Source organism: Cnephaeus nilssonii (assembly GCF_951640355.1).
Source record: "Cnephaeus nilssonii genome assembly, chromosome: 1".
In the NCBI taxonomy this organism is placed as follows: domain Eukaryota; kingdom Metazoa; phylum Chordata; class Mammalia; order Chiroptera; family Vespertilionidae; genus Cnephaeus; species Cnephaeus nilssonii.
In genome coordinates this window covers 75,436,468-75,461,064 of record NC_137072.1, presented here as the reverse complement: position 1 = coordinate 75,461,064, position 24,597 = coordinate 75,436,468, and the positions used below count along the sequence as shown (strand labels likewise).

The 24,597-nt window shown below is 36.8% G+C and overlaps 1 protein-coding gene across 3 annotated transcripts in view; it reads right to left on the bottom strand.

The window, feature by feature from the left end:
- Positions 1 to 6,636: 6,636 nt before the first annotated feature.
- The window catches only part of LOC307112245 (UDP-glucuronosyltransferase 2A1-like), a gene marked incomplete at both ends in the record, with an annotated part of 57,182 nt that continues 39,221 nt past the window's right edge, over positions 6,637 to 24,597 (bottom strand). For 2 of the 3 annotated variants that reach the window (XM_079792726.1, XM_079792728.1), the window contains 5 exons: positions 6,637 to 6,916; positions 9,777 to 9,996; positions 10,413 to 10,500; positions 10,899 to 11,030; positions 14,945 to 15,093. In XM_079792726.1, the coding sequence (XP_079648852.1) occupies positions 6,637 to 6,916; positions 9,777 to 9,996; positions 10,413 to 10,500; positions 10,899 to 11,030; positions 14,945 to 15,093 (869 nt within the window). Of the gene's footprint in view, positions 6,917 to 9,776; positions 9,997 to 10,412; positions 10,501 to 10,898; positions 11,031 to 14,944; positions 15,094 to 19,678; positions 20,403 to 24,597 lie in introns of those variants that run through there. The other variant, XM_079792727.1, reaches the window with a different exon arrangement.

The following is a 24,597-nucleotide window of genomic DNA, read 5'->3' as shown; positions in this document are numbered from 1 at the left end:
GGAATAAAACAGAAATAAAAAAGATATCTGGGAAAATTTTTTCAAATTCCAGATTGGAAATAAAGAAAATAACAAATAGGAACCACCTAAAATTAATATTTCTCTCTCTCTCTCTCTCTCTCTCTCTCTCTCTCTCTCTCACACACACACACACACACACAGAAACCAACACCCATTCCACTCTGAGTTTGAAGGTGGCAAGTGATTTAGGTGAAAACATTCCACATCATTTTCCCTATGTGAAATAGCAAATAATTTGCTTGGATACCTATGGGGAATATTTTGATAAGAGTCTTATGATGAGTACAGGGTATTCAGAATTCCAGAGAAAATACAATCCATTATGGAATAATTGGAGACAACTGTAGTAAGATAGATAACAAATGAAGTGAGATGAAAGCCTTGGTAGGATTTAGGCAGAGTGTGGCAAAAGGACAGATTTCACAATGAATAGAGGAATGAAAAAAGTTCGTGTGTATTTGGAAAACATTCCAGTGGGTATGGATTGCAGAGAAAGTTGTGGGAAGTAGGTTATAGAAGAAAGTTGGATTGAAGTAGGAGGCAATAGGTAGTGTAGAATGGTTTCAATTTTAATTTATAGGCAAAAGTTATTTACTCAAATCTTAAAGAAGGGCAATCACAAAATCAAATTTTTCCTTTAGAAATAATTCTGGCAGCTAAACATAGAATTCATAGAAAAGCAAGAGTTTAAAATAAGGGAAACTGATTAAAAATGTGTACTGATAACTTAAACATGAGACTATAATAGCATGAAAAATGGATTAAAAATAGTAAATGTGGGGTTTTCAAGATGGTGGTGGAGTAGGTGGGTCTTTCTCACACCTCCTCTCAGATCCAAACTGAAAATAACACTAAATTGAGAAACAATCACCCTAAATTACTAACTGAAGACTATCTGAAAAGGAGACTTTTAACATATAGTATATCAAAGATTTACAAAATAGTGATTAAAAATTTATAGAATTTATGACGTGATCACCCTATAATTTTGGTGCTCATCTGACTCCATACATCATGTATGTACTTAACAAAGGATGCAGATGTTGTTATATTGATATTAGTAAATAAGTGGGCGCTGCCGCTGGAGTCTGCGCTGGCCGGTCTCCCCTTGGGGAATGGGCGCTGATTGTAGGTGACCGGCCCTTGTGCACCTGCCGCTTCACGAACTTGTCGTTGAGCGCGATGCCCGCTTTAGCATCGAAGATGGACAAGTGGGTATTGCTGATAAAGTCTGTAGAGACAACCTGGGTGGCAGAATTTCTGAGGAAGCATGTATTGAGCATCTGCTGTGTGCCAGGCCCTGGGAAGATGGCTGGAGCTTTGGAAGTGAAAAGGTAGTCCTCAAAATCCTTGCCTTCTTGGAGTGCACATGCTAGCAGGACCAATCATGACTGAAATGGAATTTCAGGTGAAGAAAGGGACCACAAAAATAACAATTTGCTGAGGAGGGCGTCTAAAGTAAAGAATTGGAGGAGGTCTGAAGTGATGAGCCAGGTGTGGAGGTTGTGGGGCCACCACAGACCACTGGAGGGGCACCTGCAAGTCAGGGTTCAGCCTTGCTGAGAGTTACACAGAATTTTAGAAGACTCCACCCCTAGTGGGCCTTTCCTCTTGAAACCAGTCTCTTTCTATTAAAGTCACACACTAAGCAAATCCTGGAGGAAGAGGTACCGTTTCCCTGCCTTCCATCCTGCCCAGCCCTCTCCCCAGCTCACCATCAGTCCTTCCACAATCCCAAATCGCTCATGAATGACCTCGGCAAGGGGGGCCAGGCAGTTGGTGGTGCAGGATGCATTGCTGAAACAGCCCAGTATGCAAGGGAACTGTGAGGCTGGCATGTTCTCTGGACATCACCCACCCACTTCTGGATATTGCTGCCCATTACCTCACCATTTTCATGGAATCAGGATTATAGTCCTTTTCATTCACCCCCATGACAAACATGGGTGCATCTGAACCAGGTCAGGCTCTTTCTATATATGCTGCCTAGAATGTAGACTCCAGAAGGGCGAGGCCTGCTGCACTGCTTCTGATTCCCTGCCCTCACAACCTCACCATGGCCCTCCTTGCCTCTTGTCTCTGGCACTCAGCTTCTGCAACAGGTAGCCTACTGCCAGAGGCTGAGCAAGTCCCTGAAGACAGGCACTACATCCTGGGAGCAATGGGGGAGAGGGGTGTAACTGTAGCCTCAGGCTACCCTGGGGTCAGCAGTGGTTAGTGTTTTACAGCAGAAAGATCAAGGCCTTTTTGGTTTACACTTTTATAAATTTACTAGTAGCCCTGCACATGAATCCATGCGCTAATAGCTCTCGGTGGGGCCTGGCCGCTCAGCACCCACTGCCCAGAGGCTCTCCGCAACCCAGAGGCCCATCCACGGCCAGGCGTGGAATGCTTGCCTCATCACCATGGCGATGAAGCAAGCATTCTGCCAGACTGCTCATGCTGCCCACTCTCAGCGGCCGCCCCCCCCCCCGCCCCCCGGGACTGGGGGACTCTGGTGGGGCTGAGAGGACTGGGCGCCGCCATCTTGTGGCTATGGGCACCACCATCTTTGTGATGAAGTGATGGTTAATTTGCATATTACCTTTTTATTAGATAGGATATTTTTACTTGATAGTTTTATCTAACATTTGCATTTGAAACATTAAATATTATTACTGTTTTCTAAAAAAAAAGAAAAGAATTGATTTTAACTGAAAAAGTCAATGAAAAAATGAAATTTTTCATTCATTTGGAAGTTATATAATTTTATTTAAATGAAGCTATTACCACCTTAAACTATAAAAAATAAACATTGACAGAATTATAATGAGAATGGCTTGTTTTACAAATCTACAGACTCATGGGGAGTGACTAATGGATTAATTGGTTGGTCAAAGACTTGGGAAGAATTAGAGGCAATATTAAAGGCAAAAAGATCTAGAGTAGAATTATATGGATAAACCTTTTTTGAAATTTGCACAGATTATGAAGATCTTAGTATCCAATGGGAATTTCCTCCAGAATCCAAGTGCTGCAGACAACCTTCTTAATAATACGGTGTTCTGGATCAGTAATCCTGTATATGACACTGTTTTTTCAACCTTCCAGAATTTGGTCATAAAACTTATCCCATTGAACAATGGACAATGGGATGGGAACTACACATGCGTGCACAACATTGAATTCACCTCACAAGGATTTATCTGGCTACTTCAGCTGTTTTATCCTCAATTTGTTAATAGAATATATCTCCCCACCTCCTTCTCAATGTGGCACTACTCCCTAGGGTTCAAGCTAGCCAACAGGTAGAAGATTGCATTAGTCACCTTCCATCCTAGACGATGCATCCGTTATCTCCATAGAAGTAGTTAAATTTTAAATAACAAATAACCCCCCGTTGTCTTGTAGTACTTTTGCCAACCTCATAAACCATGGGTATGAAGTTTTAATAAAAATCCTGGTATTGATATCAACATGACCAAGAAACATATTTTTAGTCAAAGAAATGAACAAAATCTAATATCCATACAATTTGCTGATTTTACCAAGTTCCCCATTAGCTAATGAAAACTGTTCAGGGTTTTAGCTGAGATAATCCCCTATATATTTTAAGTGCTATTTTAAAGGATGCAGTGTATGCTTGAAATCATGGCCTAATATATGATGCCTTTGGTACTTTAGTTTGAATACATGGGTTCAAGGGATTGAAAGAGAATGGGCTCCCTAACAAGTATGCTTCACCATTCCCCTTAGACAAGTTTTTTCATTTTATTTATTTTTTATTACAACTTGGAATCAGGCAGTTTGGAAGTTGCATTTTTCAAGAGAAATGATTCCACCAACAGACATGGCCATGATTTACTTAGATTAGGACCTGTGAATGCTACTTGATTATTTTGAGCTCTTCTGCTGTGTTACTCTACTGGCTGTGGTGATTTATCTAAAATACCAAGGATAAACTAGGCCGCTGACACATGATAAAATGAAGGCAAAATTATGTCTCCATATGTAGCACATTATTACTTAATACTCTGATGTCCAAAATAAAGGTTAATGGAAAGCTCTGACAAATCATTCAGACAGTATATATTATCACATTGATTTAGAATGGATGAAGATTTGGATCATCTTGTCAGGTAAAGAACCCTGACCAGAGGAGATGCTGCCAGTGGATAAGGGGCACATGGAATGTATATGAACGAAATAAATAAAAGTATTAAACCCAGGCTCCTGAGCATCTCTGAGTCCTGAGAATGTTAAGAATTGTGCAGAGTACTGTGGGATATGGCACATGGTTTCTGCTTTGTTAGGGATGAGAGTTTCCTCATCTGAACATTTTTATGAGTGACTGGTATGGAAAAGTCCATTCTAAGACTTTTCTTCTTTTTAATTATATGCTGAAGTTATACTAACTAATGAAGTTGGTATCACCCACAAATTTTTGGTAGCTGGTTTCTGATGCTATTCAGGAAAAGAAAAAAATCTTCAGATAATCAGAGAAGGGAGGCGGGGAATCATGTGAGCAGTGGATACTGAGCACAGGCAAGTCTCCTATGCAATGGTGGACTGTATCATAAACCAAGCAGATGCCTGAACTTGGGTAGAGCCCAGCACTATGGATGACCAGCCCTCTTCTCATTGCTTCTTAGCCATTCACTGCATTCTAGTTACAGGAAATAAACTGGGCATAGAGCAAAAATAAAGTTATTCTCAAAGCATAATGAAAGTCAAAATACATCAATATAAATCACCCTTTAAAAATGTCAACTTAAAATAAATGCAATTTTAGCCCTCATAAAAATATTGTAGAATTTATTTGGATTTTCAGTAGTGAACAGATTCAAGAATACTTACATGCTTTCATGATACAGTTATTTTTAAATTGAAAGTAACTTTTAATATACCATGTTAAAATGAACAAGTATTTCAAAATTATCAGTAGGCCAGTGGATGTCATTTATCTCCTTCACTATATATCAAACACTGAAATTAAATCTTTAGTTATACATGTAATCTATACTAATAAAAGGGTAATATGCAAATTGGTCAGGATGCCCTCACAGTAACAACTGAACAGCAGGCTGCGTGGGGCAACAAAGCCAGCAGGGGTCTAGTGAGGGATGACCAAATGACTGAACAGCAGGCAGCATGGAGTGACCAGGCTGGCAGGGGGGTTAGTGAGGGATGATCAAATGACTGGACAACAGGGTGTGTGGGGCTACCAGGCCAGGAGGGGGGCAGTTGGGGACAACAAGGCCGGCAAAGGGGGGCAGTTGGGGGTGACCAGGCTGGCAGGGGGGGCAGTAAGGGGTGACCAGGCCAATGGGGGGGGCAGTTAGGGGCAATCAGGCTGGCAGGCAGAGGCGGTTAGGGGTGATCAGGCTGGCAGGTGAGCAGTTAGGAGCCATCAGTCCTGGATTGTGAGAGGGGTCCCGGATTGGAGAGGGTGCAGGCTGGGCTGAGGGGACTCTCCCCACTGCCCTGCCATGCACAAATTTCATGCACTGGGCCTCTAGTTAAGTTTATAAAGGGTAAAGAAAGTTCAATCTTTAATCTATTTGTTAAATGAATGCAAAGCCGATTCAAATATGAACATTTGCCTTTAATTAGTTTTTTGCATTGATAAATATCTACTATAACATTTTTGTTCAATGAGATCTTCTAATATCTTCTTGGCATAACAATTAATTGATTAATTTAAATTTGCAGATGATAGAGACTAAAACATAATATAATGATCTTACATTCCAAGTAAATGTTTGTTTTGTTGACAAAACTAAACCTTTGGTTATAGTGATTATACTAGTAGATTATGAGGATTAGTGATTTTTAAATATAATAAATTGACATTTGACTTCTTTATTAATTGTACTGTTAATTAAACATTTTATAAAATTACTAAATTATCCATATTTAGTATTGTTATTTCCTCTAAAAGTGATCTGCTTACCTTTAACATATTGCTACATTCTGTCCTTGAGAAAATATGACTAATTGATCTTTTTGAGGCCCTTGCACTAGAAGGTACCCAATATACTTATTGACTAAAGGTGGAATATGAGCCATGATTATGCATGTGTTCAGTGGAAAGTTGTAGAACTATCTTAGTGTGCTGTGCCATCCCAGTTATTATCATTTCATGCTCTGACTCTAGTAACATTGGGAAAGCAGAAAAAAATCAATACTATTCTTATAACATACTAATCTTCTATGATGTTTCCCTGATTTGTATGTTCTAGGTGAATTTGTGAATTTTATTCTTCCGTGTTCCCTACATCCATCAAATTTAGCTCTCATTTTGTGTATTCCCCAGGATTTAGCATATTGTTAGTCAGCATACCATTTAGGGTTAAAAAATAAAGATAATATTGTGTATAGAATCTATATAAAATTATTATTGTCCCTATGTCAGGAAAGTGAGAGAAAGAGGATAAAGTCATCTGGCAAAAGACAAAGGAAGAACAGGACATGCTCACTAGTAATGGTATTGTCAAATTCTAGGCTTTATCTGTAGGCTAAGGTAGAGGAATGAAAATTTTGAAAACATTATGGAGATAATATGTTTTCATGAAGGTCATTGTGGCTAAACAGAACAGCATTGCCCATTAAGACCTTTACCACCCTTAGAATGGTTTATTCCCTCTTTTTCTTCTTTCCTATTCTACCAAATTTTCGACAAGAAAATAAACAACATTTTGTGACCAAAAATATAGCAGTTGCCACACAGGCCAGCAGGAACCCAATCACATCCAAAGAGTGGTACTGGAACCAGGTGAGGTTGTGAGCAGCTGGCCGCAGGTGTTTGGCTCCTTTGTGGCGCATGACAAACTCGATCCAGAAGACCGCTCGATCCAAGGGTTTTACAGGTTGATCGTGGTGAATGCTTGATAACCTCATAGCATTCTCTTTATAACTGGTAGACAAAGACAGACAGAAATTAGAGCTTTGTTTTCATTGAAGTTGTAAGTATATGATACCTTTACATAACATGTTATCCATAGATGTGTTGAGGAAACACTTCATTCTTGTTGTGACACGAAGTTTGCTGATTGAATGGTATTTTAAGAGTTGTATGGAAGAAATAAAATTTTGACACAAAGTAAATTGTTTTACATTTGGTCAAATGTAAACATATAAAAAAGAATAAGCCTCATTTTTTTTCAAGAGGGAAATTTAATATTGTTTGAAGTGTGATTTTTAAGGACTCCTCTAAAGCCAAGATTGTGGCTAACCCATATTGTGGGAAAATATCCATTAAAAATCATAAGCATGGACCCTAATGTCTGAATAGTTAATAAGGACAGGCACAAAAAATTGCCAGTGAACATAGATTATTTTTGCAGAGTCAGAGATTGCTCCATTGTACATACTTGTGTGTTTGTGATGCAAAGGAAATTGTCTCTATTGGCAATGTCAAAATTGGATGAAGGTACTAGGGTCATTTTAGAAATGGCAAGGAGATGGAATTTGAGTTTTCAAGCTAAATAAAAATAACTTGCTAGAATTTGAGCCCCTAACTATTGTGGAATCATAGTAATCAGTGTTATAGAGCTAATATCTCTAATGATCTCTTAAAACAATAATGGGTGTAGATATGTAGTTGAGTGAGAAGTTGTGTCTTCACTTGACATTTGGTGGCTGAGACAGAATTAGTATATTTCTCTTTGATTCTGGAAACATGAAGATGACAGAAGGTAAGTGGTTTTTGAAGAGATGCCATAGTGTAAGCAGGACACTGTTGGGATTGGGGAAGGAGAAATGAGGTCATTGTCATTCAGCAGTGAATGTGGTATAGTAGATCCAGCAGCAAGGGGTACTGTGTTCTTTTTTTGTGCACAATGAGAAATAATAATTATCTACTATTTTAATTGAATTAAAATATAGGTAGGGTCAAAACAGAAATTTCACATCGTTTGTTTAAATACATTTAAGATAAACTACAGTGGTGATAAAAGCCTATCCTTCCAAATCATTCAAACTTTTTACCATTTATAGATAGATATTTAATATTGAAATTCACATGTATCTTATAGATAAACATGTAATAAGAATTTAAGAGTTATGAATAAGAGATCAAAAGTAGATTATAAAATGAAAATAAGTGATAAATAATATAGGTGAGCTGTTGAAATATTATTAAACATAGCACATAAAAGATAAGTTAGAAACAGTGAGCAATGCTCATGTTGAAAAAGTGAATATACAAATTTATGGACAATTTGGGGCAATTTCAGAGAAATAAAAATTGATTAGAACAATTAGAAAACAATAAAGATGGAAAAGAATTGAAAATGTTTTAACTTAAAGAACATTTGAATCTGATGTCCCTGAAATAGATGTTAAAAATGGAACTAAAAGTAATTCTAATAAATAAAATACAAAAATTAATTTCTGAAAGGAAAAATTAAATACTTGTTATTCTATATTAACAGTGTTGAAAGGAATCATTATAACCCAGGGAAAATGTAGAAAATTATTTATAGATAATCATAATTAAGTTTCTGAATTAAAAAAATTAATGATATTTTTCTATGCTAGAAAAGAAACACAGCAAAAGAGAAAATTATCAGCTAGACCTTAAAACCCACATCAACATTTAAAGCTAGAAGACCATAGGTAACCTTTACATAGTTCTGAAGAAAGGAAAGTAATAGCTAAGTATATTCAGATAGGTATGATGTTCATATCAAGGCAGTGAGCAAGTATCGATGAACATGATCTCAAATAATTCAATATCCATGAAATTTATTGAAAGAAAATTCCATATAATATATTCATTTAAAAGCTAATGCAAAATAATTTGGAATAAAGAATCTCTCATTCATTAAGGGAGAAATTTGATACATATATATATATATATATATATATATATATATATATATACACAAAAGACTAAATAAATGTGAAGAAAGTAAGTACCAAAAATATTGACAACTTAAAATTTTAAGTAATACATATCAGGGATGAGATTACTTCCATAGTGGGAATTAAGCTGAGAGTGACTAAATTTAAAACACATAGTTAAAAATTAGCACAAAAATAAATAAAACAAAAAATACAATCAACACTATATATACATATATCAATTCTTAACTATGATGAGATCTTTCAGAGAAAAAAAACTAAGATATAACTATATGTATCTATAGTTAAATATAGGTAATAGATTCATTTTAATTTATCTTTAGCTAAAATAGGTAAAATTTAAAGTTTTGTTTAAAAATTCATACAATCTATATTTATAAAGTTATTAACTATTCTAGATCTCCTTGCTGTATATATGCATATGCTAATGGTGGTATGCATTCAGTGTTAATGATGGTTATTTTTGAGTGATTAATATTTGGCAAATTGTCACTTCTATTTTTATACTTACTGAACACTTATAATATAAACAAGCAGATATATTTATAAAGTTAAGCAGATGAACTCTGTCTGGTGTGGTTCAGTTGGTTGGGTGTTATCCTGTGTACCTAAAGGTTGCTGATTCATTTCCTCATCAGGTGCCTCAAAATATCTGATAATTTTTATCATTAACATTTTTTTTTGAAAAAACACACGTTGATAAGACATTTGAAATCTGAGGATTTTTTGCAATTTTAGCAAATCACTTCATCAATTTGGGAAATGAAATAATAAAATGGTGTTTATATTAGTCATCTTATGGTTATTATTTAAAAGTACACCAATTACAAACACATGGTACATTGGACATTCTTGAATACGATGGGTAATGTAACCAATGGTAAGCTTTTCAAGGCTATAGTACTTACGAAGGTTCATAAATGACTGTTTTCAAGGCATCACGCAAATCAGCACTTGTCATTGTGTGCATGTTCACCTCCACAGCCGCTCCTTTGGCTTTCATGTGAGCAATGTTATCATGCTGATCAGCAAACATGGGAACTCCCACCATAGGGACCCCATGATAAATACCTTCGTAGATCCCATTTGTTCCACCATGAGTGATAAAAGCTTTTGCTTTGGGATGACCTAGTTTGAGGGTTGGGTGAGAAGCAGATGAGGATTTCATTATATGTTAACAGAATTTCAGAGAGAGATGGAGAAAAACTACAGGATAAATCAATGAAGAAGGCAGTATTTTCTATAGAAGCTGAACACATGGTTTATTGCTATCTCAGAAAACTGTGACCATAGGAAATGGCAAATTCACTCCATCTGCATTGTCTGGAAAGACTTTACAAGGAGGTGATATCTGAACTAAGGTTGAAATTTGAGAACTCAGGAGAGTCTTAACTGAAGATTCTCCTTTGTGAACCAGAGAAAGCAGGAATCTCTCAATGGCCAATTGTTTCGTTATATCTACTCTAAAATGGGCAGCAAAATGTGAAATTTTTAAATTATTAAATGTTGATTGAATTTAGCTGATATCAGTTACTCAATCTTACCAAGAAGATCATTCTGGGGTATCCAGTCATAGAGCCGAGTATTGGCTGCTAATGTGGCTGGCTTCTTTCCTTTGTATCTCCATAAAACCTGTGGAAGACAGTGCATTAATTTTATAAATAAGAATGCACAATTAAGGAATTTTAGGGCTGCAGACTTATTTAAAAATCATGTAGTCCATTTTATGTGATATTTAAGAGGGGTACAAAAGGGGTAGTTTGCAAACATTGATTGTATTTCCTTGAAAATAACTTTACAAAAAGATGTACTGTATTTCCGTAGTATTACAAAGGCTCAGTAGGCAAATGATCAAATGGGCCCAAATACAACATTTTAATGCTTTGAGAAATTTGTACTTAAAGATGGTGTCAATTATGCTCAATGTATAATGAGTTTCAGCTTTCACCTGGAAAGAGTACTATTGGTTAGCTACACTTTCTTTCCAATTGGCAAGGTGGCTGCTAACTAGGATCATAGGTTGTACTGACCTTCTGTGGAATCTGAGCAAGGGCTGAGGCAATGAGATTGGCTTTTTCTTCCGTGAGGTTTTTGACCATTGACCCCAGAGAGAACACTACAATACCATGTTCACCTGAACTTTGGACAAATTCTTCAATTTCCTGTAGAGATAAAGTTCTCTCTATTATTAAAGTACAGGACCACCAGGAAAAAAAAAATCACTTACATCCTATATAATAAAAGCGTAGTATGCAAATTGTCCCCTCTACTGGGAGTTGTCTGGAAGTTCGACCAGGAGGTGGGGCTGGCCAGGGGAAGGGATGGAGGCCTCGGCTGGCTGTGGCCTCTGGGGGAAGGGAGGGAGACCCTGGCCGGCGGTGGCAGTGGCAGGCGGCAGCAGGCGGTGGGGAGAAAGGAGGGAGTACCTAGCCAGCAGCCAGGAGCTGCTAGGGACCCTACCAGTGCATGAATTTTATGCACTGGGCCTCTAGTTTATAAATAGGCAGGGTCAAGAGCAGCGTCAGAGACATTGTTAGACTGGTTAGGTATTCTACCACATAGAACCATCTAGTCTCTTTAAGAGAAAAACTGTTTCTGAAAACTATGGCTTAAATATATAATGAGTGATTACAACTAAAGGCATGGAGTCAAACCATTATCCTATAGAATAAAAGGCTAATATGCAAATAGACCAAATGGTGGAACAACCTAACCATCACACAACTGAACAACCAGTCGCTATGATGTGTGCTGACCACCCGGGGGCACGCAGAACATGGCTGTCGTCAGCCGCAGCAGGATGGTGGAGCAGATGAGCTGGGGTTCCAGATCAACGCGGGGTGCTGGTCACTGTCATCGGGGTGAGCCTCTGGTGGTTACTGAAAATTATTTGCTCCCCACGCCATGGTCCCACTGGGTGCTTGCACCTGCCAGCGCCAGAGCTGCCACTTGCAGCCGCTGCCAGTGCTCAGCGCCAGCCCGGATCGCTCAGCACCATCAGAGGGTGTGAGCAGTGGCTGCCGGCCCCATCACCCCTCAGGGCTTCTCAACCTCCCCTGCTTCTGAAGGCAATAGGGGCAGCAGTCCCCACTCGCACCCGCTGACGGTTTAGGCCCTGCTCCCACCCTCTGCTGGCATTGGCCCCAATTGCTCTGCACAGTCAGTGGGTGGGAGCAGGGCCAGTGCTGTCAGTGCCTGGGAGCAGTGGTGGGAGTGGGGCTGCCAGCAGACAGGGGACCAGGGGCCGCAGCAGGAGGGTCCAGGCGGGGCCTCGGAGGATGGGCCGAGACCCTCCCCTATGCCCACCACAGCCTTGCAGCACACAGTTCCTTTCAAGGTGTACCAATTCATGCAATGGGCCCCTAGTACCAAGTAAATCCTACCTAATAATAGACAAATATGCAAATTAACTGCACCTTCGCTATGCCCAAGCCACGCCCACCAGCCAAGCCACACCCACCAACCAATCAGGACGAGTATGCAAATTACCCCCAACAAAGATGGAGGCTAATTTGCATATCAAGACAGCAAAGAAAGAAGCGGGGGCGGGGGAGGAGCAGAGGCGGGGCCAGAGGAGGAGGAAGGAAAGCAGGCGGGGCCGGGGGCGAAGGGAGGAGCGGAGGCGGAGGCAGAGGCGGGGGCGAAGGAAGGAGAGCGGGTGGGCTGGCGGAGAAGGCGGGGCGGGGGAGAAGGGAGGAGCGGAGGCGGGGCCAGGGCGGGCGGGCTGGTGGAGAAGGGAGAAAAGCAGGGGGGCTGGCGGAGAAGGCGGGGCGGGGGACAAGGGAGGAGCGCAGGCGGGGCGGGGTAGAGTGCAGCAGGAAACCCTATTGCAGGATTTTTCCTGCAACGGGAACGCTAGTAGACAATAAGAGGCAAATCTTCCCATGGTATGTGAAACTGTTACTCCCAAAGCTTAATTTTATGAACCAACAGAGTTGTTTGCAAACTCATAAAAATATTCCTTGGATGGAAGCCCCTAAAAAGGGGTTTAGAACTAAGCTTTAAAATTTTTCAGCATGCCAGTTTACTGTCGATAAATTATTAATGACTTCATCTAACTTTCTGTTAGGAGTTTAGGATATTTGTCTGATATTTATTCTTTCCCTGATTTGTAGGGCTAAATAAAACTTTTATAAAAGGGATATATAATAATTTGTTTAAAAGGTGACAACACAGTCAAATGCCTGCTATAATCATGATAAATTTATGAAACAGTTATCCACTCTGTTTCTACAAGAATGTGATACTAACTGCATGCCATTAATTTGAGCCTTAGCACAGAAGTAAAATGTAAATTTCTCTGCAAAATAGAATTCATTGCTTACAGCTGTTCAGGTTGAACACTGCAATGTCTTGGATTGGGGTTTTGCACATTGTAATCTATGTGAATGTCATCTTCTAGAGATGATCATGCATTTTCTTTGTAATTATTTGTGGTTGTCCTTGTGATCACTGATGTTTCTCAATATAAGGCTAGTAAAATTACCAGGGGAAAGATGATGCCTCAAAAGTAGATTGCTATTTTTAGCTTAGTTAAACTTAGAAGAATATCTCTGAAGTCCCAAGAATTGGTGTTTTACCATTTTGATTCATCTTCCTAAACATATGATTGAATAAAAAATATATATACAGTACACACACACAAACACACACACACACACACACAAACACATTAAGACTTACATAGCTAACTGTCTGATTTGGATTCTTGATTTTACTGTGTCTCATTGCTTTTTTATTCTGTGTATTCAGTGACTGGTTTAATTCTTTTTTCAGAGATATAAGCCATGATCGGTATTCATGTTGCTCAAATATCTATATTAATAATTGGGTTTGAAATGGAAAAATTCTTCCCTCTTGTAAAACATATCTTAGTTGGTTTTATGAAATTGTAATAAACAAAATAGTGTGTCAAGGTGTTATGTAGTAAGCCACAGAATGTGTCATGTCTCTTACTCTACCTTTATTTAGATATTGGTTAACTCTCTCCTGTAGTAACACTCAATAGAGTTTTCCTGAAGCTGTAACTGGTTGGTAAGAAAACCATATTCAGAATCCTGAAATGATATTTTAAAGTTAAATATGCATCTTAGCCGAAGCAGAAATCAAGAACTCTACTGGGAACACCATTTCACCTGCAACCTTCAACAGAGATTGTTTTGCTTACCTACAACCCAAGCAAATGAGTGTTTCCTTACTTCCTATTGATAAAGATAGTTAAATACAAGATAGTTATTACTCTGCTTACCTATTATTCTCCTTTGTTTCCCAATATTGTTTTCTTCCAACATTTCTGGCAGTCCAGATTTATTATTGTATAACTTTGGAATGTGTTATACAATTTCCTTTTTTTACTCAAAAAACAAATGACCAAAAAACTGACATCATGGTCTTAAAGAGCCAAACCAACATTTGACTTCTACTTTATGTTGATGACTTCCAATCTATTTCTAATGCTCTCTGCTGGGACAGAAACCTTGTATTACTCATACAACTTCTAGAAATCTACATCTGAAAATTCCTTTGGCTCCTTAAAGTGAATTTGAAATTGAACTCATAATTGTCATCTCAAAATAGTGTTTCATTAATTGTTTCTTATTTCAGCGAAGGCCACTGCTATCCAAGAAGCCATGTCTTCTGGCAATATTTACTTCTACTGACCAAATCCTGTGGAATCTACCCAACAGTTCTCACAAAAGCCTATTTATCACTCAAACAACCATAGTAAGTGTCCCTATTCATAATTCCATAGCGCTTGTTAGGAAGACTACAGCAGTCTCCTTAGTGACTTTCAAGTCTTTAGTTTCCTGTTTCTTCAATCTAGTAACCACGCTATAGACCCACTGATATTTTTAACATGCTCCTTAAATCACTTCATTCTTCAGCTTAAATATCAAAGTAAAGTTCAAACAAAAATGTAGTATCATTCATAAGGGACCCCTATGACTTGGAAAATTGATTTTGAGTAGCAAACGATACACAGCAGCACATCTCTGTTATTTAGACTGTGAACTTTAGAGGGAAATCAGAATTTTTATCATATGGTACACAAAATCCTCCACTATAATAGACATACCTTAGGTAACGGTTTGGCAGGTTTACAATGCAATCCTCCTACAAACTCAAAATTAGGTAAGTACGGACGAGGAAATTCAAAATCCCAATATGTCCTCATTAGCCAAATTTCTGCTTTCCCCATAGTTTCACATAACGTAGTGGGTCTTCCTGGAGAAAATAAAGTTGGGAGGATGTTATTAGCATATATGTTTGTTAGGAAAATAAATGTACCACTACTTTTCTGATGTGCTATTAAGGAAAAAAGAGAAATCTAGGCCCTCTAGATTACTTATTATGTCTACATTTTAAAAGGAAAGGTAATTTAAAGTAATATGGAAGGGAGGGAGAGATGGAGGAAGAGATATTTGGATAGTGAAAGAACAGTAATGTGTAAAATAATACATTCAATAAAATGAATTTCATAAAATCAAATAAGAATTAATAAAATAAATTCACAAAAATTAAATTAATAAAAAATTTAACCACAACTCCAAATACTGATGAATTTTATACTCACTGTTTCCCTCCGATTAAATGGCAGATGATACATTAACCCCATCATATTAGCACCAAATCACATCTCAATAGTTTTCTAATTTCCTGTAAGGAATATATTTCCACCTTCTAGATTCTTATACTTTCTTGTTCACTCATATTGTTGAAGAATCCCACCAATATCAATTTACCTTATCTTCCTGAGACCAATCCAATCAACTTCAATCTATTCATCCTTTTTTTCTCGGTAGGAATTCCCTGAGTAATTCATACCCAGTATGACTCCTTTTAGAATGTGAAGTATACATTACACATTACCATTATCACACATTTATTTTATTGTTGCCTTTAAATGGGACAGAGTCTAAGTATTAATTTTAGAAGATTTGTTGGAGGATTATTGGCAAATTATCAACTCAACCATTTTTATACACAGAAAACATGTTTTGTATCTAAGGAAAGAAAATCCTCCTTTCAGATGACAATCCTCCTTTCTTGAGGATTCTAATAGAAATTAGTGATCATATACACCCCAGGTTAGTTAGCCTCTTTTTACTCATTACTTTGTAGTGTCTGAATATGTGTCTCAGGTTGTATAGTCAGATGCTCTAATTTGATAATGAAGAAGCATTGCACAAAGACACTCAGCTTGAAGTTGGTAGAAATTAGATCAGAACACCGCCTCACAGCTTCTATGCCAAAATGTTTATGCCCTTTAGAAGTCTTGTTCCATTTGTGTGATATCCTGCCTTGATCATCAACTCCCTAGATAAAATTATTGTGCATAACCTATAGACCACATTTTAAGAAAGATATAACTTAAAGTATTCACTGAAATTCTCTATCTGCAGCAGTGATACACAGTATCAAATCTAAAGCCAATCAAAAGTGAAGAGAATGAGATTGAACAAAAGTATGAAGAAGTTCATAAATAATGTCATAAGACATTTTATATGTCATACTGAGAAATTAAGAAACAAAAATATAGAATGAAAATTCACCACCAATCTTTTTCCCATCATTATATTACACAAAATGAGTTATGAACACAGTGGAAAATTGTGAAAATAACATAATTAATAAGTGGACTGTTACATTTCAGTTATCATGTCAATATTGTTATTGTTTAAATATATTTTTATTATTTTTAAAATATATTTTTATTGATTTCAGAGAGGAAGGGAGAGGGAGAGGGAGAAAGAGAAACATCAATGACTAAAGAGAATCATTGATCAGCTGCCTCCTGCACGCCCCCCACTGGGGATCGAGTCTGTAACCTGGGCATGTGCTCTCACCAGGAATCGATCTGGAACTGTGACCTCTTGGTTCATAGGTCGAAGCTCAAACACTTAGCCACACTAGCTGGAAGAATATATTATTTTAGTCCTACTGTGAGTCTACTGAAATTATTTTTTAAAGAATTCTTAGAAGTAGCCTGAATTTATGGCAAAACGGCTCATGTAGATGAGATGTACAGGTGAGAATTTCAGTGGGAGACAGTTACCAATTTCTCAGAAGTAAGTCATGTTAGCTGGGTTGATATTGCGAGACAACTTTTCCAGGCTCCTTAAGTTATTAATTTCTTTTCAAAGGCATGAGAGTAAACTAATGTATATAATTTCTGAATCACTGTTAAAAATTAATACTTTACAATACATTTATATTTACTTATATAAATAAAAAATTGCTATAACTATACATTTGCTAGTTTTTGTTTGAACATAAGTTTTCAACTCCTTTATATAAATACAAGGAGCATGTTAGAATGGTAAAGTATGTTTAATTTTGTAAGAAACCTCCTAACTGTTGTCTAAAGTGGCTGTACAATTTTGCATTTCCACTCATGAAAAATGAGAGTCTTTGTTCCATAACTCGCCAGCATTGGGTGTTATCTGTGTTCTACATTTTGGTCATTCTAAAAATGTGTAGTGGCATTTCATTTAAATTTGCCTCATGAAAAATGATATGGATCATTTTTAATATGCTTATCTATTTTCCAACTGTATATCTTCTTTAGTGAGGTATCTGTTAATGTCTTTGGTCCATTTTAAAATTAGGTTTTATATGTTCTTATTGTTGAGTTTAAAAAATATTTTGCATAAGAGTCCTTTATCAGACATGTTTTTTGCAAATATTGTCTCCCAGTTTGTGTCTTATCTTTTCATTTTCTTGTCATTGACTTTCACAAAATAGAATTTTTTAATTTTAACAAAGTCCAGCTTATTCATTGTCTTTCATGGATTTTACCTTTGATGTATCTAAAAAGTCCTTGCCATACATAAGATCATCTAGGTTTTCTCCTATGTTTTCTAGGAGTTTTATAGTTTTGAATTTTAAATTTCTATGGATACTATACTTTTGAGTTAAATTTTGTGAAGCTTAAGATGTTTGTGTTTAGATTTATTTATTTTTGCATGTGGATGTCCAGTTGTTCCAGCATTGCTTTTAAAACGTCTGTCTATTGTATTGCTTTTGTTTCTTTGACAATAATTGACTGTCTTGTGTGTTTTTCTATTCCATAGATCTCTTCTGTTTCATTGATCTTTTTGTCTATTCTTTTGCTAATACCACACTGTGTTGATTACTCTAGTTTTATAGTATGTCTTGAAATTGGATAGTGATCTCCTCCAACTTTGTTTTTCTCCTTAAATATTGTGTTGGCTATATGGAATATTTTGCCTTGCCATTAAACTTTAGAGTCAGTTTGTTAATATCTATGTAATAACTTGCTGGAATTTTTATCAGAATTTTATTGATTTTTGGATCAAGTTTGGAGGAATTGACATATTGACAATATTGAGTCTTTCTTTCCATGGACATGAAATATCTGTCCATTTATTTAGTGTTTTAATTTTGCCCATCAGAGTTTTATAATTTTCCTCATATAGATCTTTATTTTATTTTTGGGGGGACTATTATAAATGATAGTGTTTTTAATTTCAAATTCCAATTGTTCATTACTTGTGTATATGAAAGTGATTGAGTTTTCCATATTAATCTCATATACTGTAACCTTGCTATGATTTCTTATTAGTTCCATGAACGTTTTTTTTTGGTCCATTCTTTCATATTTTCTACATACAGCCATGTGTCTCTTAATGATGGGAATATATTCTGAGAAATGTATAGTTAGGCTATTTCTCATTGTGTGGACATCATAGAGCATACTTACACAAATCTAGATGGTATAGCCTCCTACACACTTAGGCTACATGACATAGTTTATTGCTCCTAAGGTACAAACCTGTAAAGCATATGTCCATAATTTATTTATATGCACAAATACTGTAGGCAGTTGTAACACAATGGCAGGTATTTGTGCATCTAAATAAATCTAAACATAGAAAAAGTAATGCATTCATATGGCATATAAGATTAAAAAATGGTACACCTGTTTAGGGTTCTTACCATGAAAGGAGCTTGCAGGACTGGAAATTGCTCAGTGAGTCAGTGGTGAGTGAATGTGAAGGCACGAGGCATTACTGTACACTATTGTAGACTTTATAAACACTGTACACTTAACCTATGCTAAATGTATGAAAATATTTGTCTTTAATAATACATTTATCTTACTTTAACTGCTTTACTTTATATGTTTTTAATGTTTTCAACTTTTTTATTCTTTTGTAATAACAACTTAAAACAAATACTTTGTAAAGCTATAGAAAAATAATTTCTTTTTATATACTTATTCTGTAAGCTTTTTATATTTAAATTTGTTTTAACTTTCTAAGCTTTCTTGTTATAAACTAAGACAAACACATACATTAGCTTAGGCCTACAAGGGACAAGATGATAAATATCACTGTCTTCCATCTTCACATCTTGTCTGACTGGAAGGTCTTCAAGGGCAATATGTGTATGGAACATTGTCTTGGAAATTTTATGTCTACCATCTAAATGTGTTTCCTTTAACACTTTAGTATTTAGTTTTTTAAATGTTATATAAATACAAGTATAGATTTGGAGTGACATTAATTATTATGTTTCATATTTTGTTTTGTTTCGATAGCAATCTACTCAATATCAAAGTATCTTACAAAATGACTAGATGACTGTAAAGAAAAAAGTAACCGTAGCAAAATATTTCTCACTTCCCCTTCCCCATTAATACTGATAACAGTTTATTGCTATAAATTATAGACTTTTAAATATGAGCTAAAGTTTTAAAATATAGTCCTTTCATTTTCCTAGACTATTCTTAAGCTTCCCAAGTTTCTTTTAATAACTACTTTAGAATGAAAAGCACACCTCTTACCTAATGCTTCACTGAAAAACTGGTTCCAAAACTGCGTGTCATATGGCTCGAGCCAGAAGTCAAAGAAAAGGGAAAACATTACATTTTTTATTCTTTCCAGGAAGGTCATTCTGTCTGTAAGTCCTCCCATGACAACAGGGACATAGGAAGGTGGAGCTGGAAGTTTCCCACAGTATTTCTCCACGGTGCCACCCATAAAGAACCTCAGCGTGTACACAAAAGGGACTTCCAGCAACTCAGCAATCAGCTCTCCACAGGGCATCACAGGGTCTATAACCATTACATCGTAGTTGGTTTCCCGGAGTTTCTTCATGATTGACTGGTTGTAGACTACACTCTCACACAGAATTTTTAAATGTCCAGTTATTTGAAGAAGAAATTCTTGCAGTTTTCTTGCTGACTGCCAGCGTGACAATGTTGGCATGACGTTAGTAGCTAAGTCTAAGAAGTCATTTAGTTTATTTGTAGTAAAATCTCCCTGCTGAGGTATAGGGATCACCTCGAAGTTCAGGGTGGAAGGCTTACTGTAGTCAATGATGAGAGAATCTGGAGAAACCAACACAGTCACCTCATGTCCCCTGTCTGTGAGAGTCTCCAGAATGATCTTTAGATTGAGCCAATGGCTCATGTCACAGGGCCACACCAGGACCTTCCCACAGGATCCAGATCCAGTGCAGTAGAGCTGCAGCAGCAGAACCGCTGAAATCCATTTCTCAGACAGCATGGCAGAGTTCTTTCACCCACTGCGCTGCTGCTGGTGAATATTTGCTGGGCACAGAGGTGAAGTGGCAATTTAAACATAAAGTTAAAAATTAATTGCTCTGGTGACTGACAGATGCACAGAACTTTGTCAGTGTTGTTGACTGGGCCCAATACTACATGATACTTGTTCGGGAGAAGATCTGAAATACTTAAATATTTTGTAGGAAATGTTTGCAGTATTCTAGCAGTTTGTTTTAAATATGTTAAAATAGAAAAATATTTTTAATTGTCAATTTTTAAAATATAGTAGAATAACCCATGTGAGTGGATCTAGTAAATAACATGGTATATCTTATGGAACAAGATGATTGGTAATTTGGGGAAACATACAGTATAGGTTTTGTCATAAAGATGATTACATGCTGGTATTGCTAGTATGTGGATAAGACATATATTACATAACTAGATGCCTGGTGCACAAATTCGTGCACATTGAAAGGAAATTAATTAGAAGAAATATTTTAGAAGCTGGGGAGGGGCCACAGGAGGGCTCCAGGGTGTGTCCGGCCCATCTTGCCCAGTCCCGATTGGCCAGACCCCAGCAGCAAGCTAACCTACCACTTGGATTGTCTGCCCCCTGGTGGTCGGTGTGCATCATAGTGACTGGTTGAGCGAACGGTTGACTGACCAGTCGGACACTTAGCATATTAGGCTTTTATATATATAGATAACAGGAGGAATATACTAAATATTATACAAAGGTATAGTGTTTCAGGGCACCAGAAGATGCTGTCATTCCACTGTGAAGAAAATTAGACAGAGGTTCAGATTGGAGGAGGCATTTCAGCTAAGCCCAGCTGCCAGGGTGAGAGGAGGGTTCTGAAGGTAAATGGAGGAAAAAGAATGACTATTTGGAAATGATGGCCACTTAAGTAAACATCACTTCAGTATGTTTAGAGGTGAGGTTAACACAGAGCAGTGCAGAAAAAAACAAACATTAATTTTTTTTATATTGAATTTATTAGGGTGACACTGGTTCTTAAAATTATATAGGTTTGAGGCATATGATTCTGTAGCACAGCATCTGTATATTGTATTATGTGTTCACCACCCTATGTCAAATCTCCTTCCATCAACATTTATCCCCTTTTTACCCTCTTCTACCTCCCTCCACCTACCTTTCCCTCTGATAATCACCATACTGTGAGCTTTCTCTTTTTTTTGCTTAATCCCTTTACCTTTATCATCCAGTCCCTCAAAACCCTTTCCCTCTGAGAGCTGTTAGTATATTCTCTGTATCTATAAGCCTTTCTATTTTGTTTGTTAGGTTATTTTGTTCATTGGATTTCAATGTAAGTAAAATCATATGGTACTTGTCTTTTCCTGACTGGCTTATTTCACTGAGCATAATATTCTTCAGGTACATCCATACTGTCGCAAAAGGTAGGATTGCCTCCTTTTTTTTTACAACTGAGTAATGTTCCATTGTGTAAATGCCCCACAGATTTTTATCTACTCATCTGATGAGCACTTGGGCTGCTTACAAATCTTGGCTATTAAAATAATACTGGAATGAACATAGGGGTGCATATATTCTTTCAAATTAGTGTTTCTGGATTCTTTGCATATACACTGAGTGGCCAGATTATTATGATCTCTGAATGCATAATAATCTGGCCACTCAGTGTGTGTATATATATATATTAGAGGCCCGGTGCATGAATTCATGCATGGGTGGGTTCCGGCCAACCTGGCCAGCGGGAGGGGACATGGGCAGTTGGCCGGCCTGCCTGCTGGTCGAACTACTGGTTGATGGGACAATTTGCATATTAGCCTTTTATTTTATATAGGATATACACTGAGTGGCCAGATTATTATGTGTTCAGAGATCATAATAATCTGGCCACTCAGTGTATACCTAGAAGTGAATCACTGGGTCATAAGTTCAGTTTTTAATGTTTTGGAGGAAACTCCATATTGCTTTCCACAGTAGCTGTACCAATCTGCATTCCCACCAACAGTCACAAGGGCTCCCTTTTCTTCACATGCTCGCCAACACACTGTTTGTTGATTTATTGAAGATAGCTATTCCGACAGGTGTGAGGTAATATTTCATTGTGGTTTTAATTTGCATTTGCTTGATGATTACTGATGTTGAGCATATGTTGGCCATTTGTATGTCATCTTTGGAGAAGTTTCTCTTCAGGTCCTTTGCACATTTTCTAATTGGATTGTTTGTTTTTTAGTGTTGAGTTTTGTAAGTTCTTTATAAATTTTTATGGTAATGACTCTAGCAAAATTATAAAACTCTAAAGAAGGAATAGCTATGGGAAGAGTTTTTGACCTGAAGTGTGTGAGTTAGTGATTGCACAAGTCTGTGGAGATACCAATCTGGCCCGTGAACAATTCAATCTCGGGAGAGAGGGATGGTGATTAATTTAGAAATATAGATTTTTGTGTCCATCCATCCATCCATCCATCCATTCAACCCAATTTGTCTCAAAATCCTTGAATATGTTATACCTTCAAGAACAATTTTAGCATAAGTATGTGCCAGATTCTATACAATGCACAGGATATAAAGAGATAAGTAAGATATGATTCCAATTCCAAAGGAGTTCACAGATTATTGCAGAAAATAAGTCAGTTAAATCAACACTTATTGTACACCTACCTATAAGGGAGGTGGATCGTAGATGGTAATGATGAACTGAGGAGGGACAAAGCTTATGAAGGAAGTTGTTTGGTGTAGGAAGGAAATGAAATAATACTTTTAAGCCTCTAAGAATGATATTTAGCTGGTTGAAAAGTATTGTTTGGTAGTAAAGGATAATATTAATGTTTCTGTGTTCTAAGTGCAACATAGTTATATCCAGGGTTATAAAATCATATTCAATTCATTAATTTGAAAGAGATATATTATTAAAATTTCAAATTCCTTGAGAGTGTTTCTGTTATGCTGAAAAACAAAAATCCAGAGTAGATTTGTTTAGAAGTTGCAAAGATAAATCTAGGGTCAGTAACCGGAGAGATTTACTCTTTTGCATAATGAGGCGTTGCATAAGTTCTGGTGGTAACTGATAGAAAGCAGAGTCCAAACAAGCCTCAGAAACAGGAATATAGGACAGGGACATAAATCCACTAGAAGAAAGTTGAGGTAATGTTATAATCTTAGAGGATGAAAGTCCTTTTGTACAAGATAAGTAACCCAGAAATGATAAGAAAAAAAGACTGATAAACTTATCTACTCACTATAAAACAAGGTGCATGATACATCATAAACAGCACAAACAAAGCTGGAGAACAATGACATATAAATACTGCACAGATATTGACCTCAAAATAAATGTATTATTGGATAAAAATCTCTAAGTTATTTTATTATATAAAGAAACTAAGAACTCAGGTTTCATAGGGAATTCCTTTGCATAAATTTAGAGCTATAGACACGTTTTTATTTATGTCATATAGAAATATTTAAAATTTTGGATGAAATATAAAATTGTTAAGAAATTAAAAAATCAGATTTATTAAACAAAGTAAAAACAGGAATTCTGATGTACAAACTTGTACCAAAAGTGGACTTGTTTCATTGAATAATACACAGTATGTGTCAGGAGTGAGAGAGTAGGGAATTCTGAACATTTGCCAGTCTCCCCAGCCCACACATACTAGATTCATGTAATGCTAGATTCCTAATATCTGTCCTCACCTGTACAAATGAATTCCTTAACACAGAAGTTACAGCAAGGAAAATTGCTGGGTTTCACTTGGCATTCTTTCCTTAGAATTCTTAACACAGTCAGCCATTATATGGATTTCCAATTCACAGTCTAACTACAAAAGCCTCTTTGAAGAAATTCTGACCCTGGGCTTCAAAGGCTTCTCCCAGAAAAAGTTCCAAGTTGAATAAGCAGCTACCTTTTACAAGGAACCAGGGCTTCATAACTGAGAACCAACATAGCGACAGGGACCAGAAATCTTGACACAAACATTTGAAATATTATTTGCAAGGTTTTAGTTAGTCAATGATTGAAGTAGTTCATTACTGGAGTATTATTAGATAACATAATATTTTTTCCTAGAAAAATATTTTTCTAGAAGGTAATCTTTTAAATGGCACTTTGGGGATATAGATATTTGATCCATTTGACTTTTTAGAAATATTTTTAAAAGTAACAGTTTTCCTGAAGACTGAAAAATGATGTATATTGAAA